Source organism: Belonocnema kinseyi, chromosome 4 (assembly GCF_010883055.1).
Source record: "Belonocnema kinseyi isolate 2016_QV_RU_SX_M_011 chromosome 4, B_treatae_v1, whole genome shotgun sequence".
Taxonomy (NCBI): Eukaryota; Metazoa; Arthropoda; class Insecta; order Hymenoptera; family Cynipidae; genus Belonocnema; species Belonocnema kinseyi.
This window is the reverse complement of record NC_046660.1, coordinates 60,848,467-60,864,305: the sequence shown is the minus strand read 5'-3', so window position 1 is coordinate 60,864,305 and position 15,839 is coordinate 60,848,467. Positions and strand designations below refer to the sequence as shown.

The following is a 15,839-nucleotide window of genomic DNA, read 5'->3' as shown; positions in this document are numbered from 1 at the left end:
AGATTCATGCGCATAATAAGCGGGAAATCCCTAATGGACAAAGTAAGTAACGAGATAATTCTAAAAGAATGTGGTGCAGAAGAGACGCTAGTAGACACATGATTAAGAAATCGGTTAAGATGGTTCGGACATGTTGAGAGAATGAAAAAATGAACGACTAACGAAACAAGTGTATCAAGGTAAAGTAAATGGCAACGTGCCCAGAGGTAGACCGCGGAAAAAATGGTTAGAATGTGTGAATGAGACCTTACTTAGAAGAGACATAAGAAGTCACAGAAACACGAGAGCCTGAATGAAAAAATGCATGGACATAAAAGAAGCTAGAGAAGTATGCCAGGACAGGAAAGTATGGCGGCAAATAGTTAATAAAAAGAGTGTCAGTAGAGTGAATGACGTCTGAAACAAAGACCTTGGCTATTAATGGCCCCAAGCGGGGAACCTTACATAACGACTTCGTGAGGTTCTTCTCTTGGGGTGATTGCTAGAGAGATTGATCAGCAACCTGGGTCGGAGCAGTGTTGCGGAACGAACGTGTTATTTACTTAAATAGCACGAGAATTCTGGATCAATCTGAAAGATCTCTATCCCTTCCACACACTACTCCTTTCCCCTGCCGAGTGAGTCACGCCTACCTCGAAAGGGAAATGGCTTAATGGTGTAATAATAATAATAATAATAAAACTAGTTCGAATTTTGACTACAATTTCCAACCCAAGCAGATTTTAATTTTAATCAAAAAGTCGTTGAATTAAACCAAAGTATTTGATTTTTCAATCCAAAAAGACGATTTACTAACCAAATAGTTCAATTTTTTTTTAAATATATCTTTTTCAACAAAAATTTTGAATTTTCTACTAAAAATGATTTTAATTTTAATAAGAAAATGGTTGAATTAAACCCAAATTGTTGAAATTTTTAAACCAAGAAGGCAATTTACAAACCAAATAGTTCAATTTTGAACCAAACAGTTAAATTGGAACAGATCACTTTTTAACAACACTGTTGAATTCTCAACAAAATTTTCTATTGCTAACCAAATAGTTGAATTATTAATCGATGAAGTGCATTGTGGGTATCAGAAACACTAAGCAATTTTTAAACTTTTACAAACGATACTTAATTCAAAAAAATGGAGTAAGTGTCGCCATCTAGCCTTATTTGGAGACACTAACTGTAAGTAAAGTTGCTTAGCATACTTCGTCAAGCGTCTGTCTACTAGCAGCAGCTCCTGAAAGTGAAGGTAAAAAAATCGTGGGGTCTTAAACACCCAGTGTGCACTTGGTGACTGAAAAAGTAATTTTGAAGCATTTTTTTTTTCAAACTTAATGTATTTTTGTTTACTTTCCAACGTAAGTATATCATATAAAGTGAGATAATTATTTTTTTTTGATTATTTCATATTATTTTTCTTTATAGATGGCTTATAACATACGGCAGCACGTCATGTGAGAGTTATATATGTCTATTTTTTCAATTTCTTGTATTTTTATAATATTATACGTCAAAGTTCTTCAATTTTTATAATAATAAATCGAATTAAAAGAAAAAAATCGGATTCATTATTTTATCATAAAATCGACTTTTCTCAGGTTAAGATAATTAAAATTGCGTGAGTTATGAATTTTTAAGTAAAAAAACCCCATTATTGCATTTTCTTAAAATAATTTTTTTAATAAATTAAAAATAAATAAACAGGTATAAAATCAACTCTTCCTTATGAAAGATACCTTAAACTATATCGGACAATTTTATTGTGACAAAATAATCAATAGGGGTTAAACAATACATGATTGAATACACTGGGGTGTTGTATACCCACAATGCACTTTACCGTGATTTATACGAGGGGTGTTCAAAAAGTAAGTTTCCCTAGTCTGCCATTTCGCAAAAACGCCATTTAGCGAGCGTGGACGGAACATAGTTTTAGTTTAGGATATAAAGATAAAAGCGGTCCCGGTCTGAGCTGCCAAAAAAATTTTTTCATCAGTACCGGCTCGGAAACCATGGAGCTACCTGTGAAAAACGTGTCCACTTGTGAGTTGCGTGCAGTTATTTGCTTTTTAACTGCAAAAGGGCTTAATGGCAACGAAATTCTCACTGAATTAGTGCATATTTATGGTGACAAATGCATGAGTGTGCAAATGGTGCGTCGGTAGCGTACATATTTTCTCGAGGGATGCGGAGAAGTTCATGATGAGCAGCGTGCAGGCAGGCCAAAAACCGCCATTACAGATGACGCAGTCGCAGCAGTTGAAAAAATCATTTTGGCGGATAGGCGCTTTACAATTGACAGAATTTTGGACTCAATGCCTCCTGAAATCGATATTTATCAGTGTGAATTTCGTTGCCATTAAGCCCTTTTGCAGTTAAAAAGCGAATAACTGCACGCAGCTCACAAGTGGACACGTTTTTCACATGTAGCTTCATGGTTTCCGAGCCGGTACTGATGAAAAAAAATTTTTGCCGCAGCTTAGACAGGTTCCGCTCTTATCGGTATATCCTACACTAAAACTATGTTCGGTCCCAGCTCGCTAGATGGCACTGGAGCAAAACGACAGACTAGGGAAACATACTTTTTGATCACCCTTCGTACCATGTATGCACTTTAAAGTTTAGCCAAATATTTCAATTTTCTACCAAAACAGTAAAACTCTCAACATAGAACACCACATATCCGCTACCGAAATGCTTTAAATATTATTAATTTATCAAATCTACAAAACTAAAAAATAAGTTCTAAATTTAGAGTATGATGGATTTTAGATCAATTAAAACCTTAACCGTCTAAGATAGACCTAACTCTAAATAGAAATTAAAAACCAAAAAATCTAGACCCTGATGCCCATTAAAAACAATTTTCTCTACACTTTATGTGTGATTTAATTAAAAAAAATAACTAACATAAAAAAATAAAAATAAGACACTAACCTTGAAAGCTGGTGACGTTCCTCAAGTGGAATTCTGTAAAGGCCACACTCGCCACTTCGGAGACAAGACCTCCAATGTACATCGGCGTGGTGAGCTTCAGATATTCCTTGGGTCCTTCGTTGATGATGCTCCTCGCCGGACCTTTATCCACCCTCATCGTAAAATTCTTCTTTACCGCAATGAGCTCCGCCATGTGCGGCTTCCCATCAGACACCATTTCATAACTGTACATAGTCGACGTCGGGTAATTTCCGACGTCGTAAGACACTCGCACCCTTCCGTTGAACAGCTCAACAGCTATGTGTTCTCCATTATGTCCGTCGTAAAGGAGAACCCCATTTTCTTGGGTGGTAGTGAAGATGATGGTCACGTTTGCTTCGGGTCGGGTTCGAAGCGGCTCAAGCTCGACCAGCGAGCTGTTATCCACAAAGCTCAGACTTGTCAGGTACTCACACCGTTTACCTAGAATATAGGATGCCATATGATGAGCTGGGTGGCATTTTCTTCAAAGTGGAGAAGATTTGTTTGGCTACTTACCGGTATAGCCGGGGTGGCACTGGCAGAGATAATCTGCTGCGGAGGAAGAGGGTTGGAAACAAGCGCCATGCTGACAGTCGTGATGAGCACACGGACTGGTCTGAGGATACAGCATGGCAGTTGATGGCGCAACCTCGCAGTACCTCCCCGTATAATCCGGCGCGCACTTACACTCGTAGCTATTTATGCCATCGATGCATGTAGCACCGTTCTGGGAATTAAAAAAATTGTTTAATATTTTTGTCCCGAAACATGTCCAGGAATCTCCGAGGTTTCTGGAAGTGTTTCTGGATGTGAAGCTGCACACGAACCTGTAGAGGAATCTTAACTCGATCATTCAAAGGTTGCTTTGGTTGGTGCAGGTTTTATTGTTAACTGACATTTTTTTTGTATTTTCTGAAAAATTTTTTATATGCAGTAAATATCCAGCAAACAAAAGAGCAAAATTTCTTTTTAGTTTGTTTTTGTGATCAAGATTACTTGTGCAAGTCCCGCAGACTCGCATCCAGAAACATGTCCAGGAACCTTCGAGGTTCATCTACAGTAATTTTCGGCTCATATCTTTATGAGTAAAGAATAATGTAGTAATATGAGGGAAAGTGTTTAAAAAGTGTAAAATTTTTGTACCTGACACAAATGATTGTTGCAGTCATCCAAGTTACTGGTACAGTTGAGGCCGGTGAAGCCGACTGGGCACTCGCAGCTGTAGTGGGACCCGTGATCGAGACAGCGTCCTCCGTTCTCGCAGGGATCGTGTCCTTTTGTACAGAAGGGTATTTTTGCCTCGCAATATTCACCCATATATCCCGTGGCGCAGTCGCACCTGTAGGCCTGGACGAGGTCGACGCAAGTTGCGTTATTGGCACACTTGTTGTTTGCACAATCGTCGACGTTGCTTTCGCACCGAAGTCCCTCGTAACCGGCAGCACAGTTGCAACTGTTACACACAAACTTTAATTAATCGATGCATTCAGTTCGACTCTTAAAGACATACGATCCGCCAACGAGCCAGTTTACAACATTCACTAATTTCTACTGAATTACGACATCTTTAAATCAGGAATGGAGATCATTCTCTCTTAGAAGATCAGGAAAGCCTTTCCAAAACACTAGACTATTCAGTGATCCTCTGTGATTCACTATTCGATACCTCCATGCTGAAAGAATCTTTCTAACTTGATCATTCTAGCGTTGGTCGTATAAACTGACGACTTTGTTTTTCGATTTCGTCGTCTAAACTTACCTCCTGCTTTCTGATTTCGTCGTCTAAACTGATGACTCTCCTGTTGAGTTGATTATTTTAACAGATAAGTTTGAATTTTGAATTGGTCGTATAAACTAATTACTTTAATTTTCGAGTTCGTCGTCTAAACTAATAACTCTGGTTTTTCAGTTCGTTATTTAAACCGCTCTAAATTTTTAATTGGTCGTCAGAACTAACCACTCTGGCTTTGGTCTACTAAACTGACCACTCTGCTTTTTTAGTTCGTGTAGTAATTATTAATCTCTGGTTTGGTATATTGCTTAGAATTATTTTAAGCTTGGTTGAGAGGATTAACGCCTTATTTAAGAGATTAGACGACCAACGCATTAGTTTAGAGTTTACATGACAAGTGCGTTAGTTTAGAGTTGAGAAGACCAATGCCTTAGTTTAAGCGACTAAATCGTTAGTTTAGACGACCAACGACTTAGTTTCAGAGTTTAGAAGACCAAGGCTTTAGTGAAAATATTAATGTGTGAGTTTAGAAGACCAATGCATGAGTTTAGCAGACCAATGCGTTAGTTTAAAAGACCAATGCATCAATTCAGAGTTTAGAAGAAAAATATGTTGCTTTAGATGAATAATTGCGTTAATTTAGACGACCAACGCGCTATTATAGATTTTAGATGATTAATTCGTTGGTTTAGGGTTTAGATGATCAAAGTATTAGTAGTTTAGAGTTTAGACGACTAAAGTCCTTTTTCACCAAACCCCTGACTGCCCGTTACGAAATTTAAGTGTCTAGATTACTAGAAAACTTAAATTTTTGACCCAAACAATGAGTTTTGAGCAAATAAAATTAATTTTATACAAAAAAGTCGAATTCTCAACAAAACAAATGAATTTTTAACTGAATAGTTAAATCTTCAACCAAAAAAATACTTTTCTACTAAAAAAGACGAATTTCAAATAAATCAGATACAAAATACATAAATTTTAAGCTAAACAGTTACATTTTCAACCAACAATAAGAATAATTTCATAACAAAAAATACGAACTCTGAAGAAAATACATTAACTTTGAACCAAATAGTTGATTTTTTGAACCAAAAAGACGAATTTTCAACAAAATAGTTAAATTTTTAAGCGAATGGTTGAATCCTCAAACAAGAAGATTAATTTTCTAGTAAATAAATAAATTTCCAATAAATTACATAAATTTCCAAGCAAATAGTTGAAGTTTTAAACTAAAACAAATTAATTTTAACCAAAAATGCATTAGTCAAATTTTTATTAGAAAAAATTAATTTTCAAATAAAACAAACAATATAATTTTTAACAAAAAAGTTAATTTTAAACCAAAGAGATGAATTTTTAACAAAATTGTTACATTTTTAGCACAAAAAAAATTAAACTTCTACGGTAACAGTTACATTTTTAAACCAAAAACCTGAATTTTCACTAAAAAAGTTGAATTTTTAACCAAGAAAAAAATGTTTCTCTTAATGAAGCAAAAAATGTAATTCAAAAGCTTGCATGTTTCCTCCAAAAAGTCGAAGTTTCTACAAAAAAGTTAAATATTAAAACCAAAAATATGCATTTTCAAGAAATAAGTTAATTTTCAAGCCAAAAAGATGAACTTGAAACAAAACAGTTACATTTTTAGCCAAAAGGATTGAATTTATAACAAAATTGTCAAATTTTCAACAAAATAATACAATTTTCAACTAAAAAAGATGAATTATCGACAAAAAATTTAATTGTTGGTAAGCCAAAAAAAGGAGAGTTCATGCTATACTACTTACTATAACTACGTATATTATAGCATATCTTCTGTTCTTGATACGAAAATGGCAACATCGCACGGTTAGCTAATGCCTTAGTTCAGAGTTTAAATGACCAACGCGTAAGTTTAGACGGCTAAAGCATTAGTTTAGACGACCTACGCATTAGTATTGATTGTAGACGACTAACGAGTTAGTTAACGACTTCAGATAACCAATCCGCTATTTTAGAGGTTAGACGACCAATGCGTTAGTTTAGAATACCAATGCGTTGGTTTAGATTTTAGACGAACAGCACGTTAATTTGGAGTTTATAACACCAATGAGTTAGTTTAGAAGACCAATGTGTTAGTTCTATAATTTAGACGACTAACGCCGTATCGTAGAGTTTAGACGACTAACGCATTAGTTTAGAGTTTAGAGGATAAATGCGTTAGTTTAGAGTTTAGAAGACAAATAAGTTGGTTAAGAGTATAAACTATAAACTCACAAGCTTAGAGTTTAGACGACCAGTGCGTTATTTTATAATTGAGAAGACCAATGCGGTAATTCAAAATACCAATGCCTTAGTTTAGAAGACCAATGCGTTGGTTTAGAGTCTAAACGACCAGCGCGTTAGTTTGAAGTCGATAATACTAATAAGACAGTTTAGAAGACCAATGCGTTACTTTTAGAGTTTAGACTACCATCGCATTAGTTTACATTTAAGATATACAACGCAGTAGTTTAGAAGACGAAAGCATCAGTTTAGATGACCAATGCCTGTTTTAGAGTTTAAACGACTAATGCATTAGCTAAGAGCTTAGGCGACCGAGGATAAGTTCAGATGACTAAAATGTCAGTTTAGACGACTTACGCGTTACTTTAGATGACTAATGCGTTAGTTGAGAGACAACCAAAGTGTTAGTTTTGACGATTAACGCGTTAGCTTAATGTTTAAATGACCAACAAATGAGTCTAGAGTACAGACGACCGACGCGTCAGTTTCGAAGACTAATGAGTAAGTTTAGGAGACCAATTTGTCAGTTTAGACGACGATCGCTTTGATTAAGGCGACCAGCGAGTTCGTTTGAACTACTAAAACCAAAGTGGTATTTGTAGACGTACACAAGTGGTGTTCTTTTACCACGGATATATCGAATTCAACCTTGTTCCATTTCTGATCTAAAGAAAAGCAGGCAAGCTCTCAAGACATTTATCATACAGGGCAGGCACATTCACGTGCAGATTTCTATACTTCCCCAGCTGCGTTGCTGGATCAACGTTTCAGGATCTAGAAAAATAAAAATTACCTGAATCTTCCTTCTTCCAGTACTTTACAAGTTCCGGCGTTCCGGCAAGGATTTCCATAGCACGCATCGATTTTATACCGACACCTTTCTCCGTGATATCCTGGTGCACACTTGCAACGAAACTGTCTGTCTGGTAGCGCCTCGCAAAATCCTCCGTTCTGACAGGGCGTCGTATAACACAGGTCGCATTTTGCCAGGACCTCGGCTGGCTGCTGTTTGGCTGCGCGGAAGAAAAGTCTACGATTAATGAGCAATTTTAGTACTCTTCCGAGGGCAGAGGCCAAAAAAAACAAACTAAAAAGTCTACTGTTAATGAGCATTTAAAAATAAAGTGAATTTGGAAAAGGACATATCATACAGAATGCGCCAAGCGAGAGCACCGCAAAGAAAATCGCCGACGGAAACTATAAAGGTATTTCTTTCATGATTCGTGAGCACTAGGGTGGTCCAAAAGAATAGAAATTTCCATTTCTTCAAGTCTCGTCTCCTCATTTTATCTTTTTTCGTGAAAAAATGTTTTCATAATTTTTTCACAGATTTTCAAGACGCCATGGGGTAATTTTTTACCGAAAAAATTTCGGAAAAATCAAATTTTTTGTTGTTAACCACCCTAGTGAGCACGCTGACAAAGTACTTACTTTTACATTGAAATGCAGTGGCTTGTGTCGTCAGAAGGAGCTTTTCTCTCATAGAAGGAGGCTCCATACAACGAGCTATACCTGGCTCGACGTAATCCTTTTTTACCCATTCTGCTAGCCATCGCATACTGCAATCGCAGTAAAGAGGATTTGATCCCAAAGCCCTGCACACAATTTAAAATCAATGCTTCAGTACTCTCTCTCTATATTTATTTATAAAGTGTCTCGTTTAGAAATTTCTTGTATATCTGGGTCACTTACAGATGGGTAATTGCCTTCAAGTCTTCGAAAGCTCCTTCGGGAATTACGGATATCTCGTTACCGTGCAAAGACCTAAAGAAAAGCATTTGTTTATATATAGGTTTTATTAAAAAAAAATCGGAAACTGATTGGTGTGATCAGTCTCCGATTTTTCGCAAGTTTTATAAAAAAAACATATTGTTTCGAATAACGGACTCTAATGGATGCAAGTTGTATTGGATCAATAGTAGTAAGGCCTCAAAATTTTAATTCAGTGGGATATCCAATCGAGATTGATCAGCAGTGGGAGTAAGGCCTCAAATTTTAATTCGATCGGATATCAAATCGGAGATTGATAAACAGAAGTAGTAAGGCCTAAGAGTTGTATTTCGACTAGATATCAAATCGGGGATTAATAAGCAGTAGTGTAAGGTCTCAAAATTTTTAATAGATCGGATATCAAATCGGGAATTCAACATTAGTAGTAAGACCTCAAAATTGTAATGGGAATATATATTAAAACGGGGATTGATCGACAGTAGTAGCAGGGGAATGATCAATAGTATTAGGACCTCGAAATTTTAATTCGATCGGATATAAAATCGAGGATTTATCAGCAGTAGTAGTAAGGCCTCAAATTTTTATTCGATCGGATATCAAATCGGAAATGAATCAGCAGTAATAGTAGGGCCTCCACATTTTTATTCGATCGCATATCGAATCGGGGATTGATAAGCAGTAGTAGTAAGGCATAAAGTTGTATTTCGACTAGATATGAAATCGGGGATTAATAAGCAGTAGTGTAAGGCCTCAAAATTTTGAATAGATCGGATATCAAATCGGGGATTGATAAGCAGTAGTAGTAAGGCCTAAAAGTTGTATTTCGACTAGATATCAAATCGGGGATCAATAAGCAGTAGTGTAAGGCCTCAAAATTGCAATGGGAATATATATTAAATCGGGGATTGATCGACAGTAGTAGCAGGAGAATGATCCATAGTATTAGAACCTCAAAATTTTAATTCGATCTGATATAAAATCGAGGATTTATCAGCAGATGTAGTAAGGCCTCGAATTTTGATTTAATAGGATATCAAATCGGAGATTAATCAGCAGTAGTAGTAAGGCCTCAAAATTTTTATTCGATCGTATATAAAATGGAGGATTTATCAGCAGTAGTAGTAAGGCCTCAAATTTTTAATCGATCGGATATAATTTCGGAGATTAATCAGCAGTAGGAGTAAGGCCTCAAAAAATTTTTTTCCATCGGATATCAAATTGGATCTTAATAAACAGTAGTAGTAAGGCCTAAAAGTTGTATGTCGACCAGATTTCCAATCAGGTATTGATCCGCAGCAGTAGTAGTAGGGAATAATCAATAGTATTAAGGTCTTACAATTTCTATTCGATTGGATATAAAATCGAAAATTGATCAGCAGTAGTAGTAAGGCCTCAAATTTTTATTCGATCGGATATCAAATCGAAGATAAATCAGAAGTAATAGTAAGGCCTCCACATTTTTTTTCGATCGGATATCAAATCGAAGGTTGATAAATAGTAGTTGTAAAGCCTAAAAGTTGTATTTCGACTAGATATCAAATCTGGAATTGATCGGCAGTAGTAGTAGTAGGGAATAATACATAGTATTAAGGCCTTACAATTTCTATTCTATCGGATATAAAATTGAGGATTTATTAACAGTAGTAGTAAGGCCTCTAAATTTTTATTCGAAAGGATGTCAAATTGGGGATTGATAAACAGTAGTAGTAAGGCCTAAAAGTTATATTTCGACTAGATGTCAAATCGGCGATTAATCAGCAGTAGTAGTAAGGCCTAAAAATTTGTATTCGTTTGGGTATCAATCTGGGAATTGAGAAGCAATAGTAGTAAGGCTTCAAAATTGTATTTCGACTAGATATCAAAATCGGGGATTGATCTGCAGCAGTAGTAGTAGGGAATATGAAATAGTATTAAGGCCTTAAAATTTCTATTCTATCGGATATAAAATCGAGGATTGATCAGCAGTAGTAGTAAGGCCTCAAAATTGTAATTGGAATAGATATCAAATCAGGAATTGATCAGCAGTAGTAGTAGGGACTGATTAACATTAGTAAGCAGTAGTAATATTATCAGCCTGAACTAAAATTTGAACCACTCTGAGGAAAATACTAATTTTACGCACTGTTAGAATTCGTTACTGAAAAAAGTTTTTTTTCAGTCAATTTTACTGATAAGTTAAGTATCTTTTTAAAATACAACTTACATAATTCGCAAGGACTTTAATCCTGAAAGGGCGTTTTTCTGCACGCACTGTAATTTATTGTAGCTTATAATTCTGTAAAAAAAGTAAAATGTTATACTTAGAAAACAAGTACAAATCTTCAGGTTGCTACAAAGCCCAGAAAAACTGGAAAAGTAATAGAATTTTTTTAAAGTGAGGGACATTTTTCTAATCGCACCTATTTCAAAGTCTTAATAATTTTTTGAGTACTTTACTGCGAAATGTAAAATTCCGAATTCATACGAATTGATTTTTTTTACTAATAAAAATAACAGCCTTCCTGTCATCGATGCGATATCGTTTAAAGGTTTTAGAATCTTTGAAATCTTTAATTTTTTTCTTAAATCTAAAATCTTTCCAAAATTTTAGAAAAATGTTGATATATTTAGAATCTTTAAAGTCTGTGAAATCTTAGAAATATTTCTTAATCTTTTAAAGCCTTTATAAATTTGTTGAAATCTTTGAATTTTTTTGAAATCATCCAATCTTTTTGAGAACTTGAAAATCGTTTATTATTATTTTGTATATTTGAGATATTCGAAACCTTTGTCCAATAATTGAAATTTGTGTGAAATCTTTTTACTTTTTTACAATCTTTAAAATCTTTGAAATTTTCGAAATTTTATGAAAACTATTGAAATTATATATCTTTAACATCTTTTTGAAATCTTTGTAAAATGGTTGAAATCTTCTGAAATCTTTTGACATTATTTGATTTCTTTGCAATTTTTTGAAATTATTGAAATCATTCTAAAATCTTTTGGATTTTTAAAAATATTTAAAAAAAATTTTTTTTTAATTTTTAATTTAAAAAAAATATTTTAAAAAATAATTTGAAATCTTTGAATTTTTCTAAAATATTTAAAAATTATTTAATACCTTTAAAATCTTTTGGAATTTGTTATATCTTGGAAATTTTTTGAATAGATTGAAATATTTGAATTCTTCGTGATATGTTTGAATTTTTTTGAAATCCATAAATATTTTTGATATTGAAAAAAAAAGTTGAAATCTTCTGAAACCTTTTGACATATTGTATTTTTCTTTTTTTGCAATCTGTAGAATATTCTGAAATTGAATTTAACTAACTAAATTTTTTTCGCAAAGTCAAAAAGAAATATTTCTTTTTCAACAGATTTTTTATTGTGAAAAATTGGAAACCATAATCTGTAGCAACCCTGATTGGGGCAAAGATTCTCATACTTACAGATGAGAAAGTTTCGTGAGATTTTTGAACGTGTCGTTCGAGAGCATCGAGATTTGATTATTACTCAAGTCTCTGTAAACAAAAATTATTATGATTAATTATAGAATCCCCAATTTTAAATTTCATACTGAAAAATAAAATAAGTTTATTTTTTATTTTTGAATAATCTAGAATACATACAGCCTCGTTAGAATCCTCAAGTGGTTCAATCTTTCTGGTTGGATGGTTTTAATATCGTTCACGTCCAAATAGAGTTCGGTGGTTTCGGGTGGAATTCCTCGTGGAATTTCAGTCAGGTGGGATCGCGAACATCTCACAACAGATCCAGCACAATTGCACTGAGGTGGACAGTAATCATCTCCCAAACAACCGATACTATCACCTGATTACAAAATTTACAATAATTGATTAAAATTCAATTATTGTCACTAAGGACAGTCCAAAAGCAAAAAGAATTTCTCATTTTTCTAAATCTCAGCCCCTCACCTTGAGCTATTTCTTAAAAAAAAAACAACATTTTTTTAATTCTCTTTAGAGGCTTAAAACCCGAAGAGTTAAAAATTTAATACGTTTTATTTCAAAAAGCATAAACAAATATGGAAAATACTAAATGAAATAATCACTTCACCCTTCGTATAACTAAAAGAATTATTTTACGTCATCTCTCTATGAGGTTAAATTAATAAGAAATTCGTTTTTTATTTCTACAGTTTAAAAAAAACTTTCTAGAACTCTTTTTAAACTCTATGAGGTTAAAATAAATCAAAAATTAGTTTTTTATTTATAGATTTTTAAAAACTTTCTAGAACGCTTTCTATACTCAATTACTTTAAATAAATCGAAAATTCGTTTTTTATTTCTAGGAATTTGAAAAACTTTCTATAACTCTTTCTAAATCCTATGAAGTTAAATTAAATCAAAAATTCGTTTTTTTTTCTAGATTTATACAAAACTTTCTAGAACTGTTTCTAAACCCTGTGACTTTAAAATAAATCAAAAATTCGTTTTTATTTCTAGAATTCTAAAAAACTTTCTAGAACTCTTTCTAAACCCTATGAGGTTAAAGTAACTAAAAATTCGTTTTTTATTTCTAGAATTAAAAAAAAACGTACTAGAACTCTTTCTAAACCCTATGAGGTTGAGGTGAATACAAAATTCGTCGTTTATTTCTAGAATTTAAAAAAAAGTTTCTAGAACTATTCCTTAACTCTATGAGGTTGTAATAATCAAAAATTCGTTTTTTATTTCTAAATTCTTAAAAACTTTTTAAAACGCTTTCTATAATCTATGATATTAAATAAATCGAAAATACGTTTTTCATTTCTAGGAGTTTAAAAAACTTTCTAGAACTCTTTTTAAACTCTACGAGGTTTACATGAATCAAAAATTCATTTTTTATTTCTAGATTTTTGAAAACTTTCTAGAAATCTTTCTACACTCTATGATTTTAAATAATTCAAAAATTCGTGTTTTGCTTCTAGAATTAAAAAAAACCTTCTAGAACTCTTTCTAAACCCTATGAGGTTAAATTAAATAAAAAATTCGTTTCTTATTTCTAGAATTTTAAAAAAACCTTATAGAACTCTTTCTGAACCCTATGAAGTTAAAATAGATCAAAAATTCGTTTTTTTATTTTTAAATGTTAAAAAAAAAACTTTCTAGAACTCTTTCTAAACCCTATGATGTTAAAATAAATAAAAAGTTGCTTTTTTATTTCTAGAATTGAAAAAAAATTTCTAGAACTCTTTCTAAACCCTTTGAGGTTAAAGTAAATAAAAAATTCGTTTTTTTTTCTAGAATTTTAAAAACTTTCTAGAACTATTCCTTAACCCTATGAGGTTAAAATAAATCAAAAATTATTTTTTATTTCTAAATGTTTTTAAAAACTCTCTAGAACTCTTTCTAAACCCTATGAGGTTAAAATAAATGAAAAATTCGTTTTTTATTTTTTGGATTAAAAAAAAGAACGTTCTAGAACTCTTTCTAAACCCTTTGAGGATAAGTGAATCAAAATTTTGTTTTTGATTTTCAGAATTTAAAAATTTTTCTAGAAGTGACTCCATCCGATGAGGTTAAAAAAATCAATATATTGTTTAATTTAGAAAAAAATTAAAATTTTATTTTGTAAACGAAAGCACCCAGAATTTTATAAAAGTGAAATAAAAATTCTAAAAGCAAATTATAAAACAAAAATTATTGTACAAACATGGAAAATACTATTCTCAAATTCGACATTTTTTATTTTTTCTTGAAAATTAACTCTTTTGCTTAACTCTCATATTTTTCGGATGGAAAATACAACTTTTCGAAAAAAATTCAACTATTTCGTTCAAAATTAGCTTTTGTTGAAATTTTAATTTTAATTTAATTTTTAAATGGTTTTTCTAATGTCTTCCATTTTCAAGTATAATCCAAATTGTAGATATTTACAATTTGAAATTCGCTAATTTGTTTGATTTTGTATAGTTATAGTTTGAAAAAATGGAATTTTGAATATCATGTTGAATATTTAAAAAGTCAAAAGTATGTTTTTTTAAAAATAAAATTCCCTAATTTTTGACGTTTTTGGGAGTCAAAAGTCAATTTTTTAATTCCTAAGGTTCTAATTGATGAAATTCCAAACGTAAATCATACAAATTACATTATTTTTAATTGTAAATTTGAAAACTTACATCATATTTAAATAGAAAAATAACAAAGTCTTTAATTTTAAAGATTTTCAATTCAAAATCCTACGATTTTGAAAAGTTAAAATAAAACATTCTTAAATTTTGAAAATATAGAATTGCAAATTATTCAATTTTGAAAATTGAAATTTTTAACCGATGTAATTTTGGATTTTCGTAAAATAGTTCAATTTTGAAGATTGACAATTGAAACCTCTTCTAGTTTGACGATTAGAAATAAAAAATTTCCATTTTCAAGATTTAAAATTAATAATTCATTAACTTAAAATGTTTATAGTTTAAAATTATGTAACTTTAAACATTTTTTAGAATATGAAGTACAATTTCAAAGATGGACAAAAAAAATTCTCAAGTTTTGATGATTTTGAAGACTTTTTAATTCTAAATCTTCCAAATTGAAGAAATTTCAAATTTAAGTCATCAAAATCACAGAAATATTTTATTTTAAATTCTGAAAATTAAAATCTGTTTAAGATTAAACATTTACAATTTCAAATTCGCTAATTTTCAAGATATATCATTTAAAATTATTTAATTTTGTAGTTTCAAAATTGAAAAATGTTCACTTTTAAAACTTTCAAAATATATATTCATAATTTTCATAGCTTTCCAAATGAAAAAGCAAGTTTTTAATTCGAAATCTTTCAAACTGATTAAATTTCAAATGTAAATCTTTAGAGTAACACAATTTGAAATTTGAAAATTTGCATAATCATTAATTTTAAATTAAAAAAAATAACCAATTTTTCAATTTCAAAGATTTACAATTTAAAGCGCTATAATTTTGAAGATTTGCATTTAAAAATTCTTAAATCATGAAAATATAGAATTGTGAATTATTCAATTTTCCAATTCAAATTTTAAAGGTATGTCATTTTTAACATTTCTTTATTTAGTTTAATTTTGAAGATTTATAATTGAACTATTTCCAGTTGAAATACTTAAAATTAAAAAATAAAGCTATGCTCATTTTCAAATTAGGATGAGTTTTTTTGCATACAAATAATAAATAAATACATTTAATAATTTCAATTAATTTTTATA

The 15,839-nt window shown here is 31.7% G+C and overlaps 1 protein-coding gene across 1 annotated transcript in view; it reads right to left on the bottom strand.

The window, feature by feature from the left end:
• LOC117170916 (protein slit) overlaps positions 1 to 15,839 on the bottom strand; it is a 68,542-nt gene that overhangs the window by 18,072 nt on the left and 34,631 nt on the right. Inside the window, exons 18-26 of the mRNA XM_033357963.1 lie at positions 12,289 to 12,490; positions 12,109 to 12,180; positions 10,884 to 10,955; positions 8,642 to 8,713; positions 8,381 to 8,544; positions 7,743 to 7,962; positions 4,093 to 4,402; positions 3,466 to 3,676; positions 2,929 to 3,390 (exon numbers count right to left, since the gene is read on the bottom strand). Coding sequence (XP_033213854.1) covers positions 2,929 to 3,390; positions 3,466 to 3,676; positions 4,093 to 4,402; positions 7,743 to 7,962; positions 8,381 to 8,544; positions 8,642 to 8,713; positions 10,884 to 10,955; positions 12,109 to 12,180; positions 12,289 to 12,490 — 1,785 coding nt within the window. The remainder of the gene's footprint in view (positions 1 to 2,928; positions 3,391 to 3,465; positions 3,677 to 4,092; positions 4,403 to 7,742; positions 7,963 to 8,380; positions 8,545 to 8,641; positions 8,714 to 10,883; positions 10,956 to 12,108; positions 12,181 to 12,288; positions 12,491 to 15,839) is intronic.